We start from the raw sequence: 15,004 nt of genomic DNA, 5'->3' as shown, positions 1-15,004 counted from the left end.
GAACCTAGTGAAGACGATGACGACGCCTTGGAGTTAGACGACGACGAGGCCATCCAGCAGGCAGAGGAAAAGGTCCGCAAGATGAAGGCAAGGAAAGCGGCGGCGGCAAAGAAGAAGAAGGCCAAGGAAGAGGCGCAGAAACAGAAGGAGGCAGCAGCGCAGGGAGTTGGAGGAGTGCCGGAGGGTAATGGTGAAGGCGGCTACCGCTCATAGTCAGCGGGGTTCCTTGCCAGGAGGAAGTTCGGTGGTAGTGGAAATCCGAAAGGAAAAGGGGAAAGGCAAGGCCAAGGCCCTCAAAATTAGCCTTTTACTAACATTACTGTTGGTAGCCTGTTGGCGGGGATCCTGATGACGGCGGCGACGGGGATGATGACGACAATGACGAAGATGACAGGGCTCCCTGCAAACAATGCAGGAGCAAGAAGATCTCTTGCCAGATGCAGGCTGGCAAGAGGAGTTCTGTCATCTGCAAACCCTGCCACGACGCAAATGTGCGGTGCTTGTATTCCGGTGACACACCTAAATTTTGGCTAGACGTCTATGCTGTGAATTGTGACATTTTCACGTATAGATTTGTATCAAGAGGACTGTAATTGAGACCCAGATTGACAGTCAAAGTCGATACTGAATCAGTCTAATAAGTTGAAGGGACCATATACCCATACTACCACAAGTTGGTTAGTTTACCCATCCCCGATACTACCTACGGATAGCAGTCTACCTGTTTGTCAAGCAGGATTATACCAGACTCGGACTACATCCGAAGGATGACCATTCACGTATGACATACCAAGGGTATTCTTATTGGACCTTACACTGGCAGGAGTTTGGAAGAACTTACTCAAGTGACCATGAACCGAGGATTGACTCGAAATGACTTTCTAGAACTCAGGAATTATCAAATACTCCTTCTAGAACGAGATCATGCATTAATCTAAAAGACTGCGATTTAGTCTAATAGACCAATCAAGTTGCATGGTTGAGTAAAATGACTAGAAGAATGATCGAAGTACTGCGAGGCTCCGAAGGCATATCAAATGAATGTCAAAGAGTCCTGACGTAGAAAATATTGAAGAATACAATTAAATGAATACTATGCGTAACTCCCTTGATAAAGTATAGGCACAATGGGTATCTATTGAAAGAGAGAAGCAATTAGTTTAATCCAGATGAATCAGATTGATAGGATTAGAATCGAGGAGAGCTGATTTGCCTCCGGACGAGGTGACAAACGATCGAAGTAAGTGTTGGACCGCAATGACAGTTGAACACCATTCGAGTCATCCTCCAAAACAATTAAATTAAATGAATATTGAAGTACCTACCTATGTTTGGAGGTATACTAGAATCTTGGAACCAATATGGACCAAATAAGGACATGTAGATTCAAATTAAATGGTATCTGACTGAGTGTAGAAGTTTCCTTGCGGTTCCGAACGTTTATTGTATTAAATTAATTGTACTATGCGACTCTATATTCTGTATGTATAAATAGCAATCCGATGTATCTGGAATACAAGTGATTTTGGGACGACGTTGCAGTGCTAATCCGTAAAAAGGAAAGACACACTCCCACCAGACTGAAACCTCTTCGCTAGCAGCCATTCGGGCCCGGCACTTGTGAGTATAGGAACGTCGTGTTCTGCTCCTTGTGACTGCGAGAAGTCTATCCAGTTGTTGGGTATTCTTCGAACTTAGGATCAGTCGTTGGTCTTAAGGGCAAATCACGCTGTGTGGTTGTGCCAGCACATAGTTCTAGCCCTCCGTAGGGGTCTGTGTGTTTCGGTTTTAATTTACTTTGATTCAAACCCCCAATTCTTGATATACCCAAATCAATACAAACCACAGCACAAATCGTGCTAAATCTACCTTGATCAAAGGAATATATCGAATCCTTAGAACGATTCAAATTGATTGATCAAAGCTTCTTACTTAGCTCTCAAAGCTTTGCGGAACCTTTGCCAACGCTACCCCTTGCTATTAAATAAATTTGATAGCAGTGAACTCGCATATTGTGTATTAGATTGGTTGGTTGGAGTGCCCATTAGATTCCTTCCTTTCTCTTTCACACAAAAACGAGGCAAGCTCGTTACCGGGCAGCCCTCGACGGTGAAGCGGGAGGGAGGAGGAAATCCAATCGGCAAGCAGATGGCAGTACTTGAGAGCCAGATGGCTCAATTATTCGCCAAACTCCGGGATGGTCAAATCAAGGCAAATACTTACCATCACCACATGACCCGGAAGTTGGAATAGTTGATAATGGATGCCAATAGGAGAAGGAATTCGCCCCCTGAATTGCCGGGGGCCGGGCCATCGGCACCGTTGAAGAAAAGAAGGAGGGCAGCAGTGTCATGCCTCGCCCCGAATTCCATAGCCCATAACCTCCTTAACATAGTTCCCAACCTCCTCAGCCCCCTTACCTCTTCAGCCCCCTTCCCTGAATCCCTGAGAACACTCCCAATGTCCCGCAGACCTCCTTACTGCTAGAACAACCTCCACGATCCTTAGTTCCCCTCAATGCAACCGAACCACTCCATGACAGGGTCCTGGAACCCCGCACATGTGCCCATCATTCCGTCCTCATGTACGTAGAAACCCCATTAAGTGCCTGTTTCATACTATGTCTCTTTGTTAACTTCACCATACGTATTTAAGCAGTCCAGTAGCGTCCAGAAGCCCAGCTTGGTATATTTTGAACACACACCCTTTACATAGGTCCAGTACCTGTCCCTTTGTACCTGCTACCTATACAGAATTCTCTTTACTCCCTATTTCTTTATCTCTGTTTCTCTCAACTCTTGTCTATCGTCTCTGCGATTGTCTATACAATCCAATACACACTTTTACTTCACGTCTAAGCAATCCGAGTGAGTTCCCGAGCTCCCTCGAACAATACTAAAGCTCCCCAACGCCTACCACCTTGGTGAGCTAACCTCCCCAAACCTCCTCAAGCTCCCTAGCTACTCTATAAGCTTCGGGACCTCGATCAAAGTAACGTCGAACCACGTATCGCTTCTCCATTACTACCTTCAACACTCGAGGACGTCCATCCTCAAGCCCAGTCCCCGGGAACCTCCCCTCCCAGGCGTATACCTTCTCGGGAGCTTACAACCTCGAGACCCAATTCCATCTACGACCTATTTGATTCCTATATTGATGTTCTAGCGAGTACAACTCCTACTACGCGATATTACAAGGTTCCATCCTTCTACCTAACCTCCCTACGCCTTAGGGACCTCTCTGGACCTCCTAGGAACCCCCTCAAGGGTCATCATCTCTTCGCCCCAGCCACTACTAGGTCATTCCTGTCCTTGGTCGCGGTTCCCGTAGCTCCCTTCAAGCTCCAGCCTGCTCCTAGCACACTACAACATAAACCTTCATATACCAAACCCTACCTTAAGACCTATTCTGACCCAGGTCTTACAAGCAGATAGTGATGAAGAGGAAGAAAGGGAGATTGAAGGGGAAATGGAGAAGGACGGGGAAGAAGTGGAAGTGGAGGAAGAAGGAGAAGAGGAAAACGATGAACCAGCGCCGAAGAAGGCCCAGTCGGAGAAAGGGAAGGAAAGGGAGGAGTAGAGTAGCGTATCATCGGACATTGGATGTCAGCCCCTCGGCCCTTTCTTGTAGTCTTGCCTCCTTGTACCTTCCTACATATATTTTTTATCTTGCTTTGTATATAAAAAATGTTATCGCATTTTAAAGTCGGAAAGTGAATGGACCGCGAAGCGGCGGAAGAATTAATTAGTTCGAAGTATAAGTAGTTTAAGTGTGAATGAAACATAAGTGAAACAGTAAATTGAAGAATACTATAAGCAATTAAGAGAGAGAGGTAAACACTCAATTTACTATCATTGTGTTTACCCTCTAAACGCACAAAGTAAACTTCGGCGGAGCACGGTGGAAAAGGAATAAAATATTTTTGTGATCAAGGTCCAGGTTTCTGAGGGTATCGAGCGTGGAATGTGTCACGAAGCGGCAGAGGCGGAGTGACTAACGGAGCGGGAAAGCGGAGCGACTAAGCAGAACGGCGAGGTGGAGCAACTGAACAGGGCAACAAGGCGGAGTGACTAAGCAGAACGGCGGCAGGCTGGTCCCAGATAATGACAGAGATATATTGAGTATCGTAGTCATAGGTAATAATAAGTAAGCACATACCTGGTCCCAGATAATGACAGAGAGGTCAAGATAAGGGACCAGGCTGTGGAGGGTTGGCTATATATACATAATCCGGTCTGCGAGAAACAACGATGTAATACTGTACAGTTTAGGAACAAGGAAGGTGGCGGAAGCCAGTGACAAGACCGTGCCTACAGGTCAATAGCTATAGAGGTTCTGAGGCCGGATCTGGCCCGGGAATAGCCCGGGATAATTCCGAGGTCCAGAACTGAGTATTGGCCTGTAGTACACACTGGGAGTGGGACGTCGGTGAAGCTATTAGCAACACCCTTCACACACTGTTGGTGTCCCCGGGAATTATGGCAAGAGTGCAAGATTGGTATGAGCAGCCTAAATGGGGTTCCTGATGATCCGGGAGTCCGGAAGCAAAGGGTAAAGAAGATATTAAAGACTGGGATAAGGTGGTACACTTGATTTCAAGCTTGACTACAACGTACAAAGTATTCTAGCTTATATACATCCCAGATACAGTCAGAAGACCTCGATGAAAGCTCGGAATAATAAATAAATAGAATGTAGGTCACAAGGTTATTAATCCGAAGTCCGGCCGCTCCGGGCCGGGCCGGGAAGCGTATTGGGTGAATTGCATGCATATGACAGTATCCCCCCGTTAGGCCTGAGCCCACGAAGGCCTCTGTGAATATGTGTGCAGTGAAATAGTAAAGTATAGTAAAGCAAAGGGATTGGATTAGATCCAGTAGTGAAGAATAAATTAAAAGAAGAAGTTTCGGAGAAACTGGAAAGGATCGGCCTGCCGATGTAGGGGGTCAAAGGAACATAATAAAGCAAACAAAAACCAGATTGAAACAAAGTAAACTCGTAACAAAATAATCAACAAAAGAATGGATGACCATGTAACTTCCGAAGTCCGGGCCGGCCGGAAAGTGTTCTGAAGTCTCAAAAGACTAAAACAAGTTCCGAATTTCGAAAATCGGGAGTGGCTGGCCCGAAAATTGGACTACAGGACTGGAATACAGCAGTATCCCCCAAGTACGCTTGAGCCCTCGAAAGCCATGAATCAAGAGCCGAAGTTGGAGTAAATGGTGATGTAGGAGGATTGGGTAATGGAGTAGGGAAAATTTCGGAATAAAATCCGAACCGAGGGGCGGGATTGGGCCGGAAAAATCGTCGGAAACTGCGGAAAAGTCCGGCATACCAATCAACACAAAGTGCTGCCAGAGATGATAACCTAAGCTGATATCCACACAAGAGCGATGCCTTAAAAAGGCCGAAATTGACACAAAGTGTCCAGAATGATGGTAGAACCATCCCGAGACCGGAAGTTCCAAGGGAAGCAAAGCCGGAAAGCGCTATAAGGATAATCATAAAAAATGAGTTGGAAAAAAGTGTTTCGGTCTACCCGGCAGATCAACGGATCTAAGTGGGAGTAGAAACTGTATCCTAACAAATAATCAATGAAATCCTACTAAAAAGAGGAGCAGCTTGTGGGTGAAGCAAAGGAATCAACATAAATAGAAATGATAACAGGTAAGTGAGTGGAAGTGCCAATGAGCAAGCTTGAGATAATGCCAATAAAATGACGGAAAAATCGGAGCAAGGTCGGAAACATGGAATGGAATAATTAGTAATCAATAATAAGCAAAAACATCGGCATAATCGGACCGGAATGAAGCAATAATAGTCATTACAATGAAACATTACCTGAATATTCAAAAACTCGAAACAGAAGTGGAATGGATGGAAAAAATGCAGTCCGAAGCTTGGAAGTGAAGTGAATCATAGTGTCAACAAAAATTGATTATGTAAAGATATAAAAATCGGGCCGTCATTCGGAAAAAGCGGAAATGAGCCCCAGACATTGAGAATAATAACAAGGGAGCCAAAACTTGGGCCGAAACTCGGAAATGAAGTATATATCATGTCAAACAATGAATCGTCATAAAAAGGCCTAAAAATCGGGCCGAAGTTCGGAAGGAATGGGAATTTGCAAGGTCAACAAGTGAAATCATGAAAGAAAAGGAAACATTGGTTCAAACCTTGGAAAAATCGCAAAAATGCGGGCCGAAGCTCGGAAATAATATCAATGATAATGTCAAATACTGAATAATCATTGAAGGGCATAAAAACGGGCCGAAATTCAGAAAGAAAGGAATTTGTAAGGTCAAATAAGTGAGAATCATGAAAGAAAAGGAAAACTCGGTCTAAGACTTGGGAATAGTTGGAAAATTCAGAATTAAAATGTAGAAAAATTAGGAATTACTCGGAACCATCATCGGAGCCCGGAACATCTGATTCAGAGTTATCTGCATCATAGTTCTGTCCTGTACAGACCTGCAGTTTGAGACAATCTACCTTCATATGTTCTCCTCCACAATAAAAGCACAACCCGAGCACCCTGCGCCTTTCCCTCTCAGAGTCCAAAAGCCTGCCATCGGGTCTGAGGTGAGGATGACCAGATCTGTCATCACCGGGCCGGAGTTCCGGCGCTTCGGAGTTATCAGAGGCAAATGAGTGGAACGACTCCACTGAGTCTGAGGCTGAGGATGAAGGATAGGAATGTAGATAACGGAGATCGTAAGGGCCGGGGTGATCCGAGTCGAAGTCAGAGGATTCATGAAGATAATCATAATCAAATGGGCCAGGAAATTCCGAGTCATAACTTGACTGGTCAGGATCGGAATTAGTACCGGACTGAACTGATTCTTGTTCAGAATTGTGGTCAGATGGGCTAGATTGGTCCGACAAATCCGAGGTTTCCGGGTCCGGGCCGACCGGATCAGGTAACGATAAGGCATACTCGACGAAAGATCCTGAATCAGAGCCGAAGGACATAATGGAGGGGTATTTTGGTGAAGGAACAGTGTAATGAAGTGTAAGCTTGAAATACTGACAAGACCGTGCCTACAGGTCAATAGCTATAGAGGTTCTGAGGCCGGATCTGGCCCGGGAATAGCCCGGGATAATTCCGAGGTCCAGAACTGAGTATTGGCCTGTAGTACACACTGGGAGTGGGACGTCGGTGAAGCTATTAGCAACACCCTTCACACACTGTTGGTGTCCCCGGGAATTATGGCAAGAGTGCAAGATTGGTATGAGCAGCCTAAATGGGGTTCCTGATGATCCGGGAGTCCGGAAGCAAAGGGTAAAGAAGATATTAAAGACTGGGATAAGGTGGTACACTTGATTTCAAGCTTGACTACAACGTACAAAGTATTCTAGCTTATATACATCCCAGATACAGTCAGAAGACCTCGATGAAAGCTCGGAATAATAAATAAATAGAATGTAGGTCACAAGGTTATTAATCCGAAGTCCGGCCGCTCCGGGCCGGGCCGGGAAGCGTATTGGGTGAATTGCATGCATATGACAGCCAGTAGAAGGAGAAGATGGGTCAGGTGGATCAGTAATCGATGGAGGTTTGACAGTGATGGGATGATGTATTGTACAAGTAAAGGCGTCGAGACGGTGAGAAAAGGAAAATGATAGGGGCTGCGTACTTTATGACATTAACCCCCTCCTTATGACCATTGTCCTCGATGGTCAAGGTTTTGCCGCCGTTGGGTGTTTTTTATGAAAGGCCCGAACAATTTTTGGTGCTCGACTGAGGTTGGCTGCAGGTTCCCAAGAGTTGTTCCCTGCGTCGTAACCTTTCCACTTAACCAAATATTCCAACTTCTTCCATCGAACCTGGCTGTCTAAGATCTCCTCTACTTCGTATTCCGGTTCGTCTTCATCCTCTAAGTATACCGGCTCTGGTGGTGTTGGTATTTCGCCATTAATGGAGTTACCTTTCCAGGGGTATAGTTTATCAACATGGAAGACGGGATGGAGGCGATCTAGGGATAGGGGAAGGTCAAGGCGGTAGTCTAAAGGGCCAATTTTCTCCAGAATGCGATAAGGGCCAAGCTGTCGATCTCCTAACTTTTCACTGGAAAGCTGAAGGTTAATGTCCTCTGCACTGAGCCAGACTAGGTCTCCAACTTTAAATTGATGAGCTTTCCACTTCCCGCGTTCGTATCCCTCCTTCTGTTGTTTCTTTCCTAGGTGTAAGGCAGCCCCGGCATCTTGTCGCGCTTCTCGGAGAATCCGTATACGGTCATCTACAGCTGGAATACCGCTGCGTTGGCCCACTGGGATATTGAACAGGGGAAGATAGCCATAGGTTAGCTCGAACGGGGACATGCCTAGAGCAGAATGAGTCCGTGAGTTAATCACAAACTCTGCCATGGGAAGGTGCTCTGCCCAGTCATCTTGTCGTCGTCCCACATAGAGGCGGATGTATTTCTCTACTTCCTGATTTGCTCGTTCGGTTTGGCCATTGGACTGAGGACGGTATCCGGAGGTTAGATCTGATTTAATTCCTAGCCTAGCGAGAAGGGATCACATGAGTTTAGCTGCAAACTGGGGTCCGTGGTCGGATTTAAAGTGAAGAGGAAGACCATGGAGACGGAAGATTTCTCGGTAGTAAATGTCATGCCCTGGCTACAACCAGACCAGTCCCAGTAACCACCACACGTTGCCATACGTCCTACCCACCTCCTGTATGTCCTCCGCACCTCCCCAAGTACCACCAGACACCTCCCCAAGTATTTCTGATGCAACTACCCAAACGTCCTTCACCCCGACACGCGTACGAAAGCCCTCTAGCCGATAACCCCTTTAAGTATTAATCTTGATTACCTCCCTCCCTCCGATTAGCTACCTCATGCCTCCAGATGTTCTCTTGTTCACTTCCCGTACCTATTTAAGTAACGCCGCAATGTCCTGAAGCCCCAGCTTGGTATATTTTGAACACACACCCTTTTGCATAGGTCCAGTCCCTGTCCCTTTGTACCTGCTAACCATACGGATTTCTCTTTACTCTCTGTTTCATTACCTCTGTTTCTCTCAACTCTTGTCTATTGTCTCTGTGATCGTCTATACGATCCAATACACGCTTTTACTTCACGTCTAAGCAATCCGAGTGAGTTCCCGAGCTCCCTCAAACAATACTAAAGCTCCCCAACGCCTACCGCCTTGGTGAGCTAACCTCCCCAAACCTCCTCGAGCTCCCTAGCTATTCTATAGGCTTCAGGACCTCGATCTAGGTAACGTCGAAGCTACCCCTCACGTCGAACTATGTACTGCTTCTCCGTTACCACCTCCCACACTCGAGGACGTCCATCCTCAAGCCTAGCCCCCAGGGACCTACCCTCCCTGGCACATCCCTTCTCGGGAGCTTACAACCTCGAGACCCATCTATACATACGACCTACTCGATCCTATATTGACGTTCTAGCGAGTACAACTCCTACTACGCAATATCGTACGGTCCCGCACTCTTCCTTAACCTCCCTACGCCTTAGGGACCTCCCTGGACCTCCTAGGAACCCCTCAAGGGTCACCATCCCGTCGTTCCAACCACTACTAGGTCATTCCCGTCCTCGGTCGCGGTTCTCGTAGCTCCCTTCGAGCTCCAGCCTGCTCCTAGCACGCTACAACATAAACCTCCACATACCAAAACCTACCCTAAGACCTATTTTGACCCAGGTCTTACAGTAAATATCGGCAACGCCTTCGGCTGTGATGGAGCTGGTGCAAGGAATAGCGTAAATTTGTTTTCCATACAGGTCTGTGCAAACCAAGACAGCATCGTAGCCTTGGGAGTTAGGTAGCTGTGTTATCAGGTCAACCCCTACCTCTTCCCATAGACCGGTAACGAGCTTGCCTCGTTTTTGTGTGAAAGAGAAAGGAAGGAATCTAATGGGCACTCCAACCAACCAATCTAATACACAATATGCGAGTTCACTGCTATCAAATTTATTTAATAGCAAGGGGTAGCGTTGGCAAAGGTTCCGCAAAGCTTTGAGAGCTAAGTAAGAAGCTTTGATCAATCAATTTGAATCGTTCTAAGGATTCGATATATTCCTTTGATCAAGGTAGATTTAGCACGATTTGTGCTGTGGTTTGTATTGATTTGGGTATATCAAGAATTGGGGGTTTGAATCAAAGTAAATTAAAACCGAAACACACAGACCCCTACGGAGGGCTAGAACTATGTGCTGGCACAACCACACAGCGTGATTTGCCCTTAAGACCAACGACTGATCCTAAGTTCGAAGAATACCCAACAACTGGATAGACTTCTCGCAGTCACAAGGAGCAGAACACGACGTTCCTATACTCACAAGTGCCGGGCCCGAATGGCTGCTAGCGAAGAGGTTTCAGTCTGGTGGGAGTGTGTCTTTCCTTTTTACGGATTAGCACTGCAACGTCGTCCCAAAATCACTTGTATTCCAGATACATCGGATTGCTATTTATACATACAGAATATAGAGTCGCATAGTACAATTAATTTAATACAATAAACGTTCGGAACCGCAAGGAAACTTCTACACTCAGTCAGATACCATTTAATTTGAATCTACATGTCCTTATTTGGTCCATATTGGTTCCAAGATTCTAGTATACCTCCAAACATAGGTAGGTACTTCAATATTCATTTAATTTAATTGTTTTGGAGGATGACTCGAATGGTGTTCAACTGTCATTGCGGTCCAACACTTACTTCGATCGTTTGTCACCTCGTCCGGAGGCAAATCAGCTCTCCTCGATTCTAATCCTATCAATCTGATTCATCTGGATTAAACTAATTGCTTCTCTCTTTCAATAGACACCCATTGTGCCTATACTCTATCAAGGGAGTTACGCATAGTATTCATTTAATTGTATTCTTCAATATTTTCTACGTCAGGACTCTTTGACATTCATTTGATATGCCTTCGGAGCCTCGCAGTACTTCGATCGTTCTTCTAGTCATTTTACTCAACCATGCAACTTGATTGGTCTATTAGACTAAATCGCAGTCTTTTAGATTAATGCATGATCTCGTTCTAGAAGGAGTATTTGATAATTCCTGAGTTCTAGAAAGTCATTTCGAGTCAATCCTCGGTTCATGGTCACTTGAGTAAGTTCTTCCAAACTCCTGCCAGTGTAAGGTCCAATAAGAATACCCTTGGTATGTCATACGTGAATGGTCATCCTTCGGATGTAGTCCGAGTCTGGTATAATCCTGCTTGACAAACAGGTAGACTGCTATCCGTAGGTAGTATCGGGGATGGGTAAACTAACCAACTTGTGGTAGTATGGGTATATGGTCCCTTCAACTTATTAGACTGATTCAGTATCGACTTTGACTGTCAATCTGGGTCTCAATTACAGTCCTCTTGATACAAATCTATACGTGAAAATGTCACAATTCACAGCATAGACGTCTAGCCAAAATTTAGGCGTGTCACCGGATGGTACATCTAATGGTTGAGTTACGGCCCGTGGGTGTCGCTGGATCTTCTTACGGGCACAAACCTCGCATCCCTCAACATATTTTTCCACAAAAGAGCGCAACGTGGGCCACCAGAAATGGGTACTGACCAAGTCAAGTGTCCCGTGTAGTCCGGGGTGTCCTGCAGTTGGATGGTCGTGGCATTGACGGAGTACCTCAGTGCGTAGGTCGTCGTTTGCTGGTACGTATACTCGACCTCGGTAGTAGACCAACCCATTGTCCTCTTCCCATTCGGCTATCCCATTGGCCAAGCGCTGTAGTCCGTGCTCTTTGACTGTTTTGAGACCCTCCAATACCTGTGCTTCCCGTTCTGAGGCTTTCCGGATACGATCCTCTAAGGGGTTCTGTAGGATCGAAGCTGCAATTTTTACGAAGTGGCCGGGTTTAAGGACTGTCTGTTGCCGGTTATCATCGCTGTCCGATACATGATGAACTGCCATGTGGGAGAGAGCATCAGCTTGGGTGTTTACTCTGCCAGGGCGGTGGATCATATGAAAGTCAAACCGTGACAGATAGAGGGCCCATCGGGCTTGTCGGCGGGTGAGGTCTTGTGCAGTGCGCCAGAATTCGAGGTTCGAATGGTCCGTAATGATGTCGAATGGTTGAGGGAGTCCTTCTAGAAAGTTCCTCCAATCCTTCAGTGCTTCAATGATAGCAAGCATCTCTCGATCATAAATTTCGTAGTTCTGTTCCGCTGGCTGCATGGATGCCGATCTGAAGGCTACCGGATGCCATTGGCCGTCGTTTTGCTTCTGCATAAGGGCGCCTCCCGTGGCAAAGCCTGATGCGTCTACCTCAATTCGAGTAGGCCTGTCTGGTGTCCATAGAGCAAGGATCGGTGCGGAGATGAAGGCTTCTCGAAGGGTGTCAAATGTGTTCTGTCGAGTGTCAGTCCAGGTAAAGCTGGTGTCTTTCTTCGTCAGGTCGTTCAAAGGTCGTGCTATTTTGGCGAAGTTCCGGATAAAGCGTCGGTAGAAGTTTGCAAATCCCAAGAACCCTCGTAGTTCCCGAAGATTAGTAGGGACTGGCCAGTTGCGAACAGCCGCTACTTTTACCGGATCCATTCTCACCTCCCCTTCTGAGATGATGAGTCCGAGGTATTCAATCTGTTGCTGTTCAAATTCACATTTTTCGGGTCGTAGGTAGAGGTCGTGCTTTTCTAACCGAGTTAATACTTCCCGTACCATTCGTCGGTGTTCCTCGAGATCGTTACTGAAGATAAGGATGTCATCTAGGTAGACTGCCACCTTGCCGGCTGCAATGAGATCAGCAAATATAGCATTCATAAGTGCTTGGAACGTGGCAGGGGAATTTGTGAGACCAAAGAACATGACCTTAGGCTCGAACAAGCCTCGGGTTGTTGCGAACGCGCCTTTCCATTCATGCCCCTTCTTAATCTGTATGTTATTATAACCCCAGCGGACATCAAACTTCGTGAAGTATCTTGCTCCCTGAAGTCGGCTAATGATGTCAGCAACTAATGGGAGAGGGTATCGGTTCTTCACAGTGTACTCGTTCAGTTTCCAGTAATCTTGTACAAAACGGAGTTTCCCATCCTTCTTCTTTACGAAGAAGACCAGTGATGAGATTGGTGATTTTGAGGGGATGATATAGCCTTTTCGTAGGTTTTCTTCTAGGAAACGATCCAACTCCTCCTGCTCGTTTAGGGACATGGGATAAATCTTGGTACGCATGGTTGCCGGTGCTCCAGGTACGAGATCAATTGCATGGTCCCAAGGTTGGTGGGCAGGTAATCGTTCGGAGGCAGATTCTGAGAAAACCTTCTTGAAATCACGATACTGCTCAGGGACCATTTCTTCGAAGGTTTCAACGGGTTTGTCTCGGTTGGCTTCCTCTGCTAGCTGCTGGGAGTAAGTGAATCCTGCGGCGCACCAGACTTCCTCCGTCTGTTCCTCTAGAATTCCTGCTTTTACCCATGTGCGGCGAGTTTTATGATTGGCTCGAATTCGGTGTATTGGTAGTTCTTCAACTGCTATTGATTCGCTCTGTTCAAGGGTCGCTTCTGGTGGCACCTCAATGTGGGGGTTTTCTGCGGGAGATTCCGGTTCCGGGAGCTCGAGGATCGGGCTTTCTGCTGTGTGAGTGGCGGCTAGATGAGAGTACAAGATCTCCTCGTCTGGGACTTCTTCTATCATTACTCGAGGAGGCTTTACTGAAAGTCGTCCTTTCTCCCAATCAATCTCCGGATTTACCTTCCGTAGCCAGGGGAGTCCAAGGATGATGTCTTCACCTCCTAGGTTGGTGATCAGAAAGTCCATCCATCGCTCTTGATTATCCACTGTGAGTGCTAGATGTGCAAAATGGGTTATCCGTCCAGCTCGGTTAGGTATTCCATCGATATTAAAAACATCGATTGGTTTATGGAGGGGTGCACATCTTACATGGTTCCGGGTGACAAAGTCTTGGTTTAAAAACAGGGCGGTAGCTCCACAGTCTACCATGGCTGCAGTTGTTATACTGTGATTCCTTCCTCTTAGTCTCGCATGAATTCGGAAATGTGGGGAAGTAGAGTTTAATTCCCGGATCGACGATATTGTACATGATGGGTGCGAGTCATACGAGGAAGTAGCGAACATAACAAACTGATTACGGGGTACTCTCGGTGCAGCCGAAGCGGGTACCCTCTTTAAAAACCCTGTTGAAAGCCAGAGGACGAGGAGGACATAGCGTTAGCACGATCAAGTAATTCCCTTATTTGACCAATCTGATTGGAAAAGTCCTGGTTAGGGGGGCTCGGAGTAGCAGCTACGGGTGCAGAAGCAGATGTTGGGGTCGAGGACGCGATTTGGACGGATTCGTTTGGGAATAGGGAGAATGGCGCGGGTCCCGTAGCGGATATCTGTTGGCGTCGAGGTTGCTGGCGTCGGCCTCGGTCTCGTCCGAGTCCCATGAATTTGTCTTGGCAGACTGCTTCCAGATGTCTTCGACGTCCACAGTAGCGGCAGGTGGTTTCTCGGTGTGGGCAGTTTTGCTTGACATGACCTTGGGCACCGCAGCCGAAGCATCGTCCTCGCATGCGAGCTAGGAATGCCTCCCTAGTATTCCCATTACTGGTGTGGGTTGCATCAATGTCCATAGCGTGGGGGTCAGCAGGGGTAGTATGAGCAGTATGCGTGGGAGGGTATCCAGAGTTTCGGCCAGTCATGGTGGGATCGTGCAGGTAGACATCCACCGATATGGCCCGTTTGATTGCCTCCTTCAGAGTCGGAGCAATTCCTTGGGCAATGTTTACGGTGATGAGGTGTTGTCGGATCTCTAGGAGTAATGCAGTGAAGAAACGTTCCCGCAAGTCAATATCAGACATTTCAGTCCGATCTCCGATATCCTTGAACTTCTGAGCAAATTCCGCAACTGTCTGTCCTTTACTTTGCCTGAGATTCTTGATCTCGCTACGGGCTTCCATACCTGGGTCCATTGGTTCAAACCGTTGGCTAAATTCCTTCAGAAACGCCTCCCAATTTCCTCCAAAAGGGGGATTTTCCGCATTGAAATGTAGCAGATGGGGAGTTGCCCAATCTCCGG

General features: G+C 46.8%; 3 protein-coding genes across 3 annotated transcripts; all 3 read right to left on the bottom strand.

Annotated features, from left to right (window-relative positions):
- Nucleotides 1–4,597: 4,597 nt before the first annotated feature.
- On the bottom strand, nucleotides 4,598–4,928 carry C8R40DRAFT_1102092 (uncharacterized protein; the record flags this gene model as incomplete). Its single annotated transcript, XM_046227981.1, is given in 2 exon segments — nucleotides 4,598–4,687; nucleotides 4,704–4,928. A coding segment is annotated over 1 exon segment (225 nt), but the record flags the coding sequence as incomplete, so codon positions are not given.
- A 194-nt stretch (nucleotides 4,929–5,122) lies between these two features.
- C8R40DRAFT_1102091 (uncharacterized protein) lies at nucleotides 5,123–6,015 on the bottom strand. The gene has a single exon (XM_046227980.1). The coding sequence runs from the start codon at nucleotides 5,836–5,838 to the stop codon at nucleotides 5,581–5,583; it is 258 nt and encodes an 85-aa protein (XP_046087067.1). The 5' UTR covers nucleotides 5,839–6,015; the 3' UTR covers nucleotides 5,123–5,580.
- A 374-nt stretch (nucleotides 6,016–6,389) lies between these two features.
- On the bottom strand, nucleotides 6,390–7,136 carry C8R40DRAFT_1102090 (uncharacterized protein). The gene has a single exon (XM_046227979.1). It carries the CDS (start codon nucleotides 6,970–6,972, stop codon nucleotides 6,397–6,399), a length of 576 nt encoding a protein of 191 aa, XP_046087066.1. The 5' UTR covers nucleotides 6,973–7,136; the 3' UTR covers nucleotides 6,390–6,396.
- Nucleotides 7,137–15,004: the final 7,868 nt, after the last annotated feature.

Source organism: Lentinula edodes, assembly GCF_021015755.1.
Source record: "Lentinula edodes strain Le(Bin) 0899 ss11 chromosome Unknown C8R40scaffold_15, whole genome shotgun sequence".
Classification (NCBI taxonomy): domain Eukaryota; kingdom Fungi; phylum Basidiomycota; class Agaricomycetes; order Agaricales; family Omphalotaceae; genus Lentinula; species Lentinula edodes.
Note: the sequence above shows the minus strand (reverse complement) of the source record. Positions and strands in the feature narration are given on the sequence as shown.